At 45.7% G+C, this 15,876-nt stretch overlaps 1 protein-coding gene across 1 annotated transcript in view; it reads left to right on the top strand.

Moving 5' to 3' along the window:
* Window positions 1-4,671: 4,671 nt before the first annotated feature.
* The window catches only part of ABCC4 (ATP binding cassette subfamily C member 4), a 242,356-nt gene continuing 231,151 nt past the window's right edge, over window positions 4,672-15,876 (top strand). Inside the window, exon 1 of the mRNA XM_023621723.2 lies at window positions 4,672-5,084. Coding sequence (XP_023477491.1) covers window positions 5,011-5,084 — 74 coding nt within the window. The 5' untranslated portion in view covers window positions 4,672-5,010. The remainder of the gene's footprint in view (window positions 5,085-15,876) is intronic.

Raw genomic sequence — 15,876 nt, 5'->3', positions numbered from 1 at the left:
TTTGATGCTTTTGACTATTTGAGAGGGATCCTGTAGATACTTTGCAGAGGCACAAATTTGTATCACGTGCCCCCGAGGTTTGTTTGGGAATGAATCATCAAGCACAAGATCGAATCTCTCCCTAGGTGTTCTCCCCTCATCCTTACCAGACTCAATGACCAGCTTCATTGACTCAGCATCATATCTGCAATCTTCAATGTTCATCCATGTTGTAGCATGCATCATATTTCATTCCTTTTTATAAAATGCCAAATAATATTCCATTGTATGTAATGCTACATTTTACTTATCCATTCATCAGTTGATGGACTTTTAGTCTCCCCCTCCACCCTTTTGGCTTTTATGAATAGCTGCGATGACATCTGTGTGTAAGTTTTTGTGCCGACCTATGTTTTCATTTATCTTAGGTACATAACCAGGAGTGGAAGTGCTGGGTCAGATGGTAACTTCATGTTTAACTTTTCGAGGAACTGCCACACTGTTTTGCACAGAGGCTGTACCATTTTACATTCCTTCCAGCAATGTATGAGGGTTCCAATTTCTCCCCGTCCTCTCCAATACTTGTTACTGTCTTTTAGTTATAGTAATAGAACAATTTAAGATCAGTAAACAGCCAAAGCAATCCTGAGAAAAAAGAACAAAGCTGGAGGCATCACAATCCCTGACTTCAAAATACACTGCAAAGCTATACTAATCAAAACAGCATGGCACTGGCACAAAAACAGATACACAGATCGATGGAATAGAACTGAAAGCCCAGAAATAAAACCATACATCTGTGGATAGCTAATCTTTGACAAAGGAGCCAAGAACATACAACAGAGAAAGAAAAGTCTCTTCAATAAATGGTGCTGGGAAAACTGGACAGCCACATACAAAAGAATGAAAATAGACCATTATCTTGCACCATACACAAAAATTAACTCAAAATGGATTACAGACTTTAATGTAACACGTGAAACCATAAAACTCCCAGACGAAAATATAGGCAGTACACTCTCTGACATTGGTCTTAGCAGCATCTTTTTGAATACCATGTCTACTCAGGTAAGGGAAACAAAAGAAAAAATAAACAAATGGGACTACATCAGACTAAAAAACTTCTGCAAGGCAAAGGAAACTATGAACAAAATGAAAAGACAACCCAACAACTGGGAGAAAATATTTGCAAATCATATATCCAACAAGGGGTTAATCTCCAAAATATGTAAAGAACTGACACAACTCAACAACAGAAAAACAAAAAACTCGATTAAAAAATGGGCAGAAGATATGAACAGACATTTTTCCAAAGAAGATATACAGATGGCCAGCAGGCACATGAAAAGATGTTCAACATCTTTAATTAGATGTTCAATGTCTAATAATTAGGGAAATGCAAATCAAAACTACAATGAGGTATCACCTTACATCTGTCAGACCGGCTGTAATTAACAAGACAAAAAAAAAAAACAAACTTTGGGGGCCAGCCTGGAGGTGTAGTGACTAAATTTGTGTGCTCCACTTCAGCTGCCCAGGGTTAGCTGATTTGGATCCTGGGTGTAGACCAACACACTGCTCATCAAGCCATGCTGTGGCAGCATCCCACAAAGAAGAACTAGAAGGACTTACAACCAGGATATGCATCTATGTACTGGGGCTTTGGGGAGACAAAAAAAAAGGGGAAGATTGGCAACATATGTTAGCTCAGGGCCAATCTTCCTCACCAAAAAAACCCAAAACAACAACCTGCATAAAAAAATAACAATGCATACTTTAAAAAAAAAAAGGAAATAAATGTTGGAGAGGATGTGGAGAAAAGGGAACCCTCATACGTTGCTGGTGGGAACGCAAACTGGTGCAGCCACTATGGAAAATAGTATGGAGATGTCTCAAAAAAATTAAAAATAGAAATATCATACTATCCAGCTATCCCACTATTGGGTATTTATCTGAAGAACAAGAAATCAACAGCACAAAGAGATCTATGCACCCCTATGTTCACTGCAGACATATTCACAATAGCCAAGATGTGGAAGCAACTCAAGTGCCCGTCAACTGATGATTAGATTAAGAAGATGTGCTGTTTATATATAATGGAGTACTACTTAGCCATAAAAAAGACAAAATCATCCCATTCATGACAACATGGATGTAACTTAAGGGTATTATTTTATCTTAAGCCAGACAGAGAAAAACAAATACCATATGATTTCACTCATATGTGGAAGATAAACTAACACATGGATAACGAAAACAGATTAGTGGTTACCAGAGGGGAAGGAGGTGCAGGGATGGGCCAAAAGGGTAAAGGGGTACATATGTATGGTTACGGATTAAAAACTAGATTATTGATGGTAAGAACAATGCAGTCTATACAGAAACTGATATATAATAATGTACACTGAAAATTACACAATGTTATAAACCAATATGATCTCAATAAAAGAATTTTCAAAAAAAGACCAGCCAAATTGTTAAAAAAAAAAAAAAAAAGAAAAGATCAGTAAACAAGTGCAGACAGAGGTCTTATGACATCTTCCCCATCTTTACCAGCTCCATGCCTGGCCTAGTGGTCAAGTACCTAGAAGGCATTCACTAAACGTTTGTTGAATGAATGAAAAAGCCACCCTTTTCTTTGTACATTGCCTTAGGTTTTACAAAGTGCTTCCCCAAGTTGTGAGACTCACACTAACCCTGTAGGAAGTGGGAAGAGTGGGGATTCTGATCCCCATTTTAGACCCAAGGATAGTAAAGTTCAGACAGATTAGGTAATAAGTGAAAAGTCTAGCTCTCTGGTCCCCTGGCTCCATATCCAGTCTTCTCTCTACAATTCAACACTAGTTCTCAGTATCTCTTCTAAACACCGTATTAGTTAACGTCAGAAAAGAATGTTAAGAAGTTTCAAAAGATCTTAGTTAAAAAAAACTCAGCGGAAGCTGAAGGGACTGAGTGTTTCTGGCAGTTTGGGGACTGCTACTTATGGTTCTGAGATCTGTGGGGACTAGAAAGAGCAGGCTGGGACAGACTCACAAGGGGAGGCACCAGACTTCTCACTTTCTTCATCTTTGAAGTAGAATTGGTAGCTGAGCATTTACAGGGCTGGAAAATTTAGGGAGTTTCAGAGAGTACTGTAAATCAGGTATGGGCTGATGATTTAGAGTATAGATTGCATTATCTGAGAAAGAGCTAATACAGAAAGGTAATTGAATAATCGTAGTTTTCTTACAGTGTTCAGCTCTAACTGTCTTTCCTTTTTGTGGGGGAAATTCTCAAACATCATGAAATAGCAAGAAAAGAGCTTTAATAAACCTCCAACACCCATCAGTTGAAAAGTATTCTCAATATTTTGCCATTCTTGTATGCTTGACTTTTAAAAAGTGTTTGAATATAGTAAGGCTTTCTTTAAAAGCCATTTTTTCCCCAGTTTTATTGAGGTATAATTGACAATTAAAAATTGTATATATTTAAGGCGTACAACCTGATGACTCGAAATATGTACACATTGTGAAATATTCACCACAACCGAGCCAACCAACACATCCCTCACTTCACACCTTAACCATTTTCTTATTTCTTCTTTTTTATGTTGATAACTTCTAAGATCTACTCTCTTAGCAAATTTGAAGAACACATACAATATTGTCAATTATAGTCACATTGCTGTACACCAGTTCCCCAGAACTTATTCATCTCGCATACCTGAAAATAAAAGCCATTATTAATGACATCATTTCAGCTAATGTGCATGGAAATTGTCAGAGAATAATAATCTTGTAACAAGCACCACAAACTCGTAACCTTTGATCTTTCTTCATTTAGAGTTGAAGGGAAGAGAAGCTGTTGACCTGGTAAGATGGCCTCGCCAATAGGTGAAAACTTAGTGGGAGTCCAAGATTTTGTTCCCTCAGTCCTACAATCATGCCTTCATTCAACCAGCGTATTCTAGGCAGCTTTTAGGCACACTGACCATCCACCAGTGAGACAGACCATGCAGGACTTGGACTTGAGTCCAAATTGGGTTTCATCAGGTTCTGTCCTTGAGCCTCATCTTTCTCATCTGTAAAATAGGGACAACAATACCTTTTTGACTGGGGCATTGTTAGAGATCAAAGTAAGGTAAGGTCCCCAGAAATGCGCATAACCCGTGTTCTGTAATGTATGTTCTGTTTGTTACTGTTATTCTGCTAGGCTTTGAGGGAATGATGAAAGAAATCACAAGGCGGAATCTCTCTGCTCATATCCCCCTTTCCCAGTCTAAGAGGGTAGCAAAAAAGCTCTCAGAGGTTCCCCTGTACAATGCAACATGTGAGATACCAAAACTCTGCCCCCAATGACGTGTATTCATCCTTCAAAATCATTTGAGTTGTTCTAATCTTCTGTTACCTTTCTTTAGGTCTTGCAGCTCTACAAAGATAATCTGCTAAATCCTGCTGTTGTCTGAGGTCAAATGTTTGGCCCGCAGGTTGGAGAACAGCCCGTAGGTTGGACAATCTCCCACAGCACACCCTTTTTGGTCCTGATGAGGGCAGCGAGCCCAGAAGGCGGGCTGCTGAAGCTGTCAGACAGCTTCCTCCTGGTCTTCTGAGAGCCGCAGCCAAGGGGGCGTTTCTGAGCAGCAGGGGCGGGCGGCGCCGGCGCCTCCCCGCTCCACCTTCTGGGTGGGTGTCTTGGCTCCGAGCACCAATTTCGGCAAGTTTGCAGTCAGGTGCCAGCACGTGGACGCCTCCGCGCCGCACCGAGCGTGCTCAGCCCACCCACCTCCATCCACCGGCGCCAGCCGCCTCCCTCGCATCTGCGCGGGGCTCTGGGCAGCGGCGGCCCAGCTCCCGGCTCCCGGCTGTCGGCAGGCGGACCGGGAGGCGGGAACGGGGCGGGCTGCCGGCGCTTCGCTCCCGGAAGCGGGTGGTTGTCAGGCTCCCGCCGAGCGGACCGAGCTCCAGCATCCCTGCCCGCGCCTCCAGGAGCAGCGAGAGCCGCACCGCCGCCCTCAGAGCGCGACCCCGGCTCGCGCCCAGCCCGGCCGGCAAGATGCTGCATGTGTACTCAGAGGGGAAGCCCAACCCGCTGCAGGACGCGAACCTCTGCTCGCGCGTGTTCTTCTGGTGAGCCCCCCGGCCCGAGCTGCGACACCCCGCCGCCGCCGGGCCCGTGCCTGACGCTGCCCGCGCCTTTTGGGGGTGGAGGGCCGAGGGTCTGGGCCAGGGAGCGCTTTCTGCCGGCGCCCGCACCGCCGGGCTTCTTGTTGCCACTGGCGCACCCCCGCCAGCCGGCTGCGTGGTCCCCGCCTGCGCCCCCGCGCGCGGGAGTAGGGCCGGGAAGCGGGGCCGGGGGACCTGGTGGCGGGGGCGCGGCGTCTCCCTGCCTTGCCGCTCGCGGCTCGGTCCACCTCCAGTGCCCAGGAGGAGGAGGAGCAGCAGGAGCACGAGGTGGGGAGACAGAGAACCGAGGCTGCCTCGGGGAAATCACTGCCCAGTGGGAGACAGACTGGCCCTCCCACTCTCTGTCCTGGCCGGCTCGCCGGTACCGCGCGGGGATTCGCGGGGCTCCTGAACTAAAGCTGCACCCTTTTTTCTCCGAAGCAAGCAGTTTCTGAACAGCTTGCTTTATCTAATCTCAATCAAAGCATACTTCGTACCCTGGACCATTGCCATCTCCCAATAGTGTCCCCACCTCTTCCGATATTCCTTACGTGACAGCTGGGTTTCAACTCCACTGGCCTTTCTCTGTGTCTCTGACCATGTCTGTCTGCCCGCCTACCTCTCTTTTTCTCTTTCTCTCTCCCTCCCGTGTACGCCTCTCACTGTGTGTCCTGGTTGCTAGTTGCGGCAAATTTCATGTGGGTAAAAAAACAGTTTATTTTTTATTCAATGAATGAGGACACTGTTCTTGAACCACTTTTCCTTCTGCCTGGGACGCACGCAGCCACGACTGCAGGATATCTTTGACCAGCCCCTTTCCCCTGTTAATATTGCCACTACCAACTTGGAGGGTCACTCTCGGGATGGCATCCCTGAAACCTGTGGGGTCTTATCGGGATCTCTGGCCTTTAGAAGCGATCCATGATCTTGACCGCAGGTGGTTCTAAAACTACTGAGGGGTCGGTCCCTGAGCTGGGAGGAAACACACAGGTGAAAACGGTCCAGAGATGTGAGGCTCTTAGTTTTCCGTCTAGTTCACTAATTAGGTGGGCCTGAACCTTTGGCCTTTAATCACACTTGGTTGATTATTAGATCTGTCTTTCTCAACCCTAACCCTAACCTTTTCTTGTTTCCCATGTGTTCTGATCATTACCTTTTTTTAAAAAAATTGAGGTCATATTGTCTTATAATGCTGTGTACATTTCAGGGGACCATTCCTTTTTTTTGGTGAGGAAGATTGTCCCTGAGCTAACATCTGTGGCCAGCCAACATCTGTGGAAATCTAACTCTATTTTGTATGTGGGACACTGCCACAGCATGGCTTGATGAGCAGTATGTAGGTGCACACCTGGATCCTAACCCACGTACCCTGAGCTGCTGAAGTGGGGCAATGGAACTTAACCACTATGCCGCCAGGTGTTCTGATCATTCCTCTTTTTTTGTGGGAGAGCCTAGGGGATCCCGAGGGGATGAGTGGGTCCACGCTTGATTGTGGTGTACTCAGTATGTGTAGGGACATCTCTTGGCCGTATGGTGGCCCTTAGGGAAAGAAGGCGTAGAAGAAGGAATATGGATGTGGCTACTGTAAATAATGAAGTAGACAAAAGTCTCCTTAACTTTAGGCAGGGCATGGGACTCTGGAAGCACTTTCTGTTTGTGGATTTTCAAAATCTGTGCATGGAAATGGGGAGGTGAGAACTTCTCGTTGCTCACTTTGGTAGGCACTCATTTCTGGTTTCCCTGCCTGAGAGAAAGGGGCTCTTATCTCGGTTTCACACTTCAAGGCACTTGAAGGTTGAGCAACTTGCCTGGGATCACAGAGCTAGTAAGGGGTAGAGCAGGATCCTAAATGAGGCAGTCTGGCTGCAGAGCCTGAGTTCATGTGTTAGCATCCCCTGTCCTGAGCTGCTCCTGTTGGGGTTCTCCTTAAATGCATGGAGACAGCTGTTCATTCCAAGCACAGCTTTGTTCTTGTAGGCTGGAGTTCCTTAAAGCTCCTGCTGTTGGAGATAGTGCACGGGAAGCATCTATTACCACGCTTTAGGGCAGCAATTCTCAGAATGTGGTGCTCACACCTGCAGCATCCGAGGATCCGGGGAGCCTGTTAGACATGCAAATCCCCTGGCACCCTTTTCAGACCAGTTCTGTAAAACCAGAAACTGGGCGGGGTCAACGAGAATTTCAGGTGACTCTGATGGAAGATTGAGGCTCGCTCACTGCTCTGAGTTACTCCTCCCATTGGCGTTGTTATTCCAGTATTAGATTTTTGAGTAAGGGGTGAGACTTTGTGAAGTCAGTTGTTGACCATGATGACCATCCAATATTTATTTACCTTCTTCAGTTTGATAAAATTTAAAGTCTGAGGGACCTTATTGATTTCCTTGTGTACCCCCCTGGCTGCAGGTGGGCAAGCTGAAATCAGCCCAGCCAGGACGTGCCACCCTGAGACAAGGCCCACTTTGTTGAGAAAAACGAAGTTTTCATCTACTCATTGGTATTTGCCTTTCTTCTCAAATTTCATCTGCTTTCCAGACTTGTGAACTGGTAGCTACCTACCCAAATGATGCCGATAACTAGCTTACTGACGTTTATACAAATGACTCTACTGAGTTTTTGGTGTTTTCATGTCTCTGTTTAGACTTGGCGTCTAAGAGGAGTCGTACATTATGGCTATTGGTAATTGTTGTGGATTTTTGAAAAGAATTTTTTTTTCTATTTCTGTAAGAAATTTAAAACTTTAGAAAAGAAAGGAATAGGATGATTTCTTGCTTTTTTTTTCTTTTTTTTGTGGAAGATCAGCCCTGAACTAACTGTTGCCAATCCTCCTCTTTTTGCTGAGGAAGACTGGCCCTGAGCTAACATCCATGCCCATCTTCCTCTACTTTATTTTTGGGACGCCTCCCACAGCATGACTTGCCAAGTGGTACCGTGTCCCCACCTGGGATCCAAACGGGTGAACCCCGGGCCGCCGAAGTGGACTGTGCGTTAACCGTTGCACCCCCAGGCCGGCCCCGGATGATTTATTTCTGTTAGCCAAGTACACCTGCTGATATTTTGGTTGTTTCTTAGTCTTCCTCTAAAACTTTTTATATACCTGTGCGCACACATCTTTTCTATAAAATTAAATAGATTTGGGTCCTGATTCCTTCCTAATTTTCTATGGTTAACATTTATTAATGGCATTAAATAATCTTCAAAACATGATATTTAATGATTACGACTTATACAGTCTGTCACTTTTGTTGAACAGAGTTTATTTCTAATTGTGATGTAATGCATATCCATACGCATATATTTGGGTGCATAGTTTTTCTGTGTTCCCAGAAGTAAGATAACTGGTGAAAGGTCAAATTGCTTACCAATAGGATTGGACCAATTTGCCCTCTTCGTAGTGGTTCGTGTGCTTATTTCACCGTCAACTTTGAGTTGAATTCAAAAAAAATTTTTTCTGAGTCAAAAGGTTAAAAGAATTATCAAACAATTTTATTTGATTTATAGATGGAACTTTTTTGTATCTATCGATCATTTATTTGTATTTCTTTGAATTGTCTGTTAATAGATTTTTTCCTATGAGGCATTTATAGTTTTGAAATAACTTGTAATACAGTCATGGCAGCATAAAGGGTTTCCATCAACAATGGACCGCATATACGACAGTGGTCCCATAAGGTTAGTCCAGGTGTGTAGTAGGCTATACCATCTAGGTTTGTCTAAGTCCACTCTACGATGTTCACGCAATGGTGAAATCACTTAACACCACATTGGTCAAACATATCCTGTGATTAAGTGGCGCATGACTGTAGTGCTTATAATATTTTCCAGATTTTCACTTGTCTCAATTTAGTTCAGAGGTTTTAAATTTATGTATCATTAATTACATTGAGCTTTTCTTTTTAGTTTCGCCTGTTGCATTTGTAGTATATCTTTTTTTTAAAATTCTGGCATCATCTAAATCTCCATAAGCATTTTCTTTAGCTCTCTTCTGGTTTCGTTTCCATCAATAAAGGCAGCTAGAATTTCATCTAGTGTTTGATGTAAGATCGGCCTCATTTTTCCACAACAGCCCGTTTTCCCATCATGGTTTATGAAATAATTCCTCCTCTTCCACATTATTGGAAATAAGTGGCACAGCTTGTGAATCTTGTCTAGCTGGGCTCCAGATTGTCCCGTTCCCTGAGGCTGTCCCTGTGATGTACCCGCTCCCCTGCTGCGCCTCTTGCCAGGGGTGTGCTCTGAGTTCCTCTGCCCACTCTCCCCCCGGAGGTCAGCAGGTTGGGGGTTAGCAGCGCAGGACGTGTCCCCAGAGACGGGGGTGGAGGAGGGTTTGGGTCCGATGCAGTTGGCTCACCAGAGAGTGGTTAAATCCTCACTCCCCTGATGCCGGCTCAGTCGGTGAGTGTCACCTTGCCAAGCGAATGCTGTTGTGGAGACGGCCACTGGTGTCAAGACAGACTCTCTGGAGACTTCTCAGAGAAAGCTGCTGACGGAGGGGGAAATGCAAGTGGCTGAGTGCTGAGATGGTTCAGAGGGGTTGGTTGCATTAGGCCCGCGGTAAATATTGCTTGTGAATGTGTAGAAATGTTTTATTTTAAACTAGGATTTTGGCAGCATTTTCAGGATACCTCTTATATTAATCTCTTGGTTGTTCTTCATTCACATTCAGAAACTCAGAGGTTGCAGGTGGAGGCTGGGTTAGCTCTCCAGGGCTCTTCCTGTGGCCTCCGTCTGTTCCCCTTTCTTAAGCGTTTAGTTTGATGAGTTTTGGCAATTTTTACAATAACTACAGCCCCAAGCAAGATGTAGAGCGCCCCAAAGATGTATGAAAACTTACTACTGAGTCTCTGCAGCGACTAAACAGCAGAACAAATTTTGTAAGTTTATCTCCTATAGTTTGTTCTTGATTCTTTTTGTTTTGATCTTTATCCTTATAATGCTGCATCTTATCAGCCTCAGAGGTGTTCACTGGTATCCATTCAGATGTGTCCAGTGGATAGTTTGTCTTTCTGAGTCTTCCAGAGGGCTCCCCTCCCTCCTTGTGTATCTCTCAGGCTCTGTGGGGTGTGGGGCGCAGGGGTACCAGGTGAGCCTTCATCCTTATCCTCATCTGTGACTTTTCCATGGGGCCAGGGAACCCTGTCCCTCTTACTATGAGGATACCTCCGGGTTTTCCTCTTTGTGTGAGCTCCAAACCCCTGCAGGTATTTTCTGTGTGGACGAATAGCATCAGGGTGGATGCCGGGAGCACCTGTGGGAAGGGCTGGGCTTTGCAATTGGGTGGACTCAGGTTTTCTCTTCTGTCCTGCAAGTTCTGTGTGCCTCCATGCAAGTGAATCTGAGCCTTAAAATCGGGAGACTGGAGACGCAGCTCACCCAGTCAAGAGTTAAGGCCTCAGGTCCTTGTGGCTGCAGGGTGCCAGAAGACAGGAAGATAAATTTTAGATCCATTTAAAGACTGATCCTTTTAAGATCTCTTTGTATTTTGTACGCACATAGACATACAGTAACTGACAGTGGGAGTACGCAGAGGGTAGGCTTAATGTTTTCTGTAGATGTTAAAACTCATGTTTACCTAGTTCAGCAGTGTTTTCTGATCTGTTGTTAAAAAGCAGTTGCAGAGCCCCTCCCCCCAGGTGTTCTGGTTCTGGTAGGTCTAGGTGGGACCTGGGATCTGCAGTTTAAGTTACTTCAGGGCTGGATGCAGGCAGTTAGTCCTCGGAGATCCATTTAGGTAACAATGCTGATAATCACTAACCCTTATTGAATGCGTCCTATGAGCTCAGAATTCTCTCACTGTTTTACCTTTGTCTCATTTAATCCTCAAACAATCCTCTGAGGCAGGCATCCTGAGAATACTTATTTTACAAATGAGGAAATCCAGATCAGAGAGGTTGGGCAGCCTGTCAGGAGCCTCATAGCTAGGTCGAAGTGCCCCACTTGGGGTTTCATCCACACCCTGAGCACATACTGAGTCCTGCAGTGCTCAGGCTTCTGTCTGCCTGGTTCCAGCTCTGAGAGGTAAATGTTGGTTGACTGAATAAGTAAATGAATAAGCTGACTATCCAGCAGACATCTAAAAGTCATGTTAGTGAATGAATATGCTCTTTACATATGTGTGCATCCAAAGCATGTTTTCCTACCTTTTCTTCATTATGCTACCTCCCAAATTGCTGTGTGGATTGTTGGCATCCTTACCCATCCAGTTTTTTTTTTTTTTTTTTTGAGGAAGATTAGCCCTGAGCTAACATCCACTGCCAACCCTCCTCTTTTTGCTGAGGAAGCCTGGCCCTGAGCTAACATCCGTGCCCATTTTCCTCTGCTTTATATGTGGGACGCCTGCCACAGCATGGCTTGACAAGCGGTCTATAGGTCCCTGCCTGGGATCCGAACTGGCGAACCCCGGGGCACCAAAGCAGAGTGCACAAGCTTAAACCCTCCGCCACCACTGGCTCCTCAAGAGCAATTCTTTAGTGTGGCATTCTGGATCCTTCAGAATCTGTGTTCTGAGTCTCATCTTCCATCATTTCTCACACAGCTAGACTTTCCTGATGAAGTGAGGCAGATCTTGTGAGTTTTCTGCCTTTGCTGGGCCATCAGAGCCAACCAGGATTGGTTACCGCTGCTGGGTTACCAGGGTCCTGGGAGTAAATGCGAGAAAGCAGGCCGATGCCCACGTCGCTTTCCCAGCACCGTGGCCACAGGCACGTTTCTACAACACTGAGCCCTAATCCAGGTCTGGTACAGGGGAGCAGCGCCCCATCTGAAGCTAGATTGCCTGGGTGTATATCTGAGCTCTGCTGCCTACCTGACCACGGGCAAGTTTCCTCATCTGTAAAATGGGACTAATCGTCGTACCCACCTCATAGGGCTGTTAAGAGCTTTACACGAACCAAACAGCGATAAAACATTTAGGATAGTGTCTGGCAGATAGTAAGCAGTAAATAAATGTTAAAAGAGAGCCCTGCCACCTTCCTCTTGTTACCTAGCAGTTGTAAGCTAACATTTTCATTTGTAAATTGCCATGGTTTATTTCCCAGATAGGTTACAAGTGTAAATTTGAGTCTCATTCCTTACCCATAGGATCATCATCTCTTGGGGGTTCAGGTCAGGGAGAGGAGGCGACATCCTGACATGTTAATTTTTAAACATGCTTCCTGTGTGATTCAGATCCTAAGTAAGGTTTGGGAACCACTTTTCTCAGGTCTTTCTCAGCCCTCAAAGTCCATTTCTACTTGAGAGCAGAAGGGTGCAGATTGGACCCCTCTGTGGATTCAGTTATTCATTCAGCACACATTTGAGTGCCTTCTGTGTTGCCGGGTTCAAAACCATGAAAACAAGATTCCTTTTCTGAAAGAGCTCAGACAGTTTAGTGGGGAAGGCAGTCATTGTACTGATTCTGTAAATAGTGCCAGCTGCTGAAAACACGAGGCCCAAATCTTAGGGGCTGAGTTAAAAAGAAAACAAAACAAGCAAAACCTACACTTTTATTCTGATGTTGTAGTCCACTTTGGGTCGTCTTGTTGGGGGAACTACACCACACACTTACTCAGTAGCTGGACTTTTTATATCTTGTGGCTCGGTCCTTGGGTCCTCTCCATGGAGCCCTCTTTGTTCAGCTGGCAAGAAGTTACATGTGGTTGGTTTTTGTGTTCCAGGCTGGGAAGTGACACACATCATTTATACTCATAGCCTGTTGGCCAGGTCTCAGTCAGATAGTTGGCTGGTGACCATGAGAGTGGGCCTTGTGTCAGCAGGTCAGCTGCAAGATTTCGTGACAGGGGCCAGCCCTGTGGTGTACTGGTTCACGCTCTCTGCTTTGGCGGTCCACGGTTCGCCAGTTTGGATCCTGGGTGCAGACCTCCACACTGCTCATCAAGCCATGCTGTGGTGGCATCCCATATAGAAAAACTAGAAGGACTTACAACTAGGATATACAACTATGTACTGGGGCTTTGGGGGGGAAAAAAAAAGGAAGATTGGTAACAGATGTTATTTCGGGGCCAATCTTCCTCACCAAAAAAAGAGAAAAGATTTCGTCATAGCACATTGGGGTGTGTACTGTAATAGAGGTATGAATAAAGTATGCATCATTGGGGTCTTCCGAGAAGGAGTTGGATGGAGGAGGAGTCATCCCAGGCAGGTGACAGACATGTGCAGGACACAGAATCATACAAAGGGGTAGAGTGTCCTGAGAACAGCGAGAAGTGTGCTGTGGATAGCCCTCGGTCGTCATACGCCTTCCTGCCAGCTGGTGGTGGTGGATACAATCATTCAAGGTCATACTTCTCTCGTTTCTTCCCAGCCCATGTTTAGACTTCGCTTCTTCCATCTCCCCACCTGTGCACCATGAACACCTGCAGCCCTTCTCTGGTTTCTGGCTTAGCTCCTTATTCTGTTTCCTGGTCCCATGGCCGCTTCTGTGCTGGTCTCTTGGTGGGGCTAGTTTGTGTCTCCTCTTTCTCTCCAGGCTAGCTCCTGTCTGCTCTCCTTCCTCAGGTCCTGGAATTATGGGGTTGGAAGGGAGAGATCTAGTCAGTACTGGAATACTTTCCAGCTATTGTGCAATGGGGAAATTTACTGCTCTTATGTCTTCATGTTAGAATGCCAGGATTATGTTGTATTGGGGCCAGCCCCATAGTGTAGTGGTTAAGTTTGCATGTTCTGCTTCCGTGGCCTGGGGTTTGTGGGTTCGGATTCCAGGTGTGGACCTATGCGCTGCTCATCAAGCCATGCTGTGGCAGGCGTCCCACATATAAAGTAGAGGAAGATGGGCACAGATATTAGCTCAGGGCCAGTCTTCCTCTGCGAAAAATAGAGGACTGCTGGCAGATGTTAGCTCAGGGCTAATTTTCCTAAAAAAAAAAAAAAAAAAAGTTTGTTGTATTGAGCCACAATTTTCTTTCTGGGCAGTTTCAACCCATTGTATCTTCTTTTTTATTTTTTGTCAACATGCAACAAGTTGACTCCGCCCTTTTGTATCGTGGCCTTTTGGTATTCAAAGACAGCTATCATGAGCCCGTTAAATCTTGTCTTTCAGAGAAATGTTTAGTTCCCGTGCTGCCTTTAAATGAGGGTTTTCAGACCCTCTTCCACTTGGTTGAACTGAATGCTTTTTAGTTTATCCATCTTTATTCTAATGTGGCACCTGGAACTGGACATAGTCCAGGTTTGATCTGACCAGGTTTGATATTGAACAGATATTTTTGAGAGCTTGTTGTGTACCAGGTAATGTTCTAAACCAGGAGTTGGCAACTACTCGCAGGTCAAAGGCAGCCTCTTGTCTGTTTTCATAAATAAAGTTTTACTGGAACACAGCCACGCTCATTTATTTATGTATTGTCTGTGGGCTGCAACAGAGACTGTGTGACCTGCAAAGCCTATGATGTTTATGATTTAGCTCTTTATGGGGAAGGTTTGCCCACCCCTGTTCTAGACGTTTGGGATATGGCAGTGAGCAAAATAGGTAAACAGTCCCTGCCTGCATGGGGCTAAAATTCTAGTGAGAGAAGAAACACTAAATGAATAAGTAAAATAGAGTGTGTGAGATAGTTGTAAGTGCTGAAGAGAAAAAATAAAACAGGGAAATGGGTGAGGGGTGTGTATGGGGAAGGGAGATGACAATTTTAGGCGGGGGGTGGGGGAGAGCTTCACAGAGAAGGTGAGGGAGTGAGTTGTGCACGCTCTGGGGGAATGGCCAGCGCAAGAGAAGAGCTCTTGAGGACTCTGTTGGCCACTAGAGGACTTGGGCCTTCCTCGGAGTGAAGTGGGGACCCCTGCAAAGTCTTGAGGAGATACAACGTAGTCTCCTCAGGACTTAGTGAGATCGCTCTGGCTGCTGTGTTGAGAATAGACTAAAGGGAGTCATGGGCAGAAGCAGCGAGGCCAGCAGGCGATTTCACAGCAGTTCAGGCAAGAGACAGTAGTGGCTTTGACCAGGAGGAGTGGCAGTGGCAAGTAGTTGTGATGCGGGGTCAGTGAGCCGAGGAGTCAAAAGAAAGATTTCTTGGACTCTCAAGGTCTGGCGGTGGTGCTCCTTTATTTAGAGAATAGTACAGAATAGCATGGGGACAGGACCCATGGGCAGTAAAGAGCTGCTGCCTGGGGACAGGACCCATGGGCAGTGAAGAGCTGCAGGCATGGGGACAGGACCCATGGGCAGTGAAGAGCTGTTGCTGCTGCTGCATAGGGACAGGACCCATGGGCAGTCAGAGCTCCTGCTGCTGCCCTGAGTTGAGGGTTAGGGCTAAATTTCTAAGGCATGGGTACGTGACTTATTTTTACTGGAAAAAGAAAAGATGATGTAAAAAGTCATTAAATGATTTCAGTGCAGATGGGGTCTGATTATTGTGTGGTCATGTAACTTTAGATATGAATCTGGTCATATAGATTGGCATGTAGGTGAGGATGCCCTGGTCTTCTCTCCCTGCGGCAGCCCTAATTCATACCATAAAAATCCAGCGGGTCATATAGTTCGGCATGTAGGCCAGGTCACCTTGGGCTTCTCTACCTGGGGCAGCCTTAATCCACATCGGTTGGAGTCAAGGAAGAGCTTATTTGAAGCTTGATACTAGACAGACTGTGAAACTTGATAGGAAGAGAGAGTCCACGTCACTTCCAAGGGTTTGGCCTGAGTCCCTCGAAGGATGGCGTCTCCGTTAAATGAGATGCTAAGCCTGCAGGAGGAGCAGTTTGGAGAAGACCAGGAGTTTGGTTCTGACCATGTTCAGTTTGAGATGCCTGCTACCGTGGGAGAGGTCGA

Source organism: Equus caballus, chromosome 17 (genome assembly GCF_041296265.1).
Source record: "Equus caballus isolate H_3958 breed thoroughbred chromosome 17, TB-T2T, whole genome shotgun sequence".
NCBI lineage: Eukaryota > Metazoa > Chordata > Mammalia > Perissodactyla > Equidae > Equus > Equus caballus.
The sequence above is the reverse complement of the archived record's forward strand: the minus strand, read 5'-3'. Positions and strand labels throughout refer to the sequence as shown.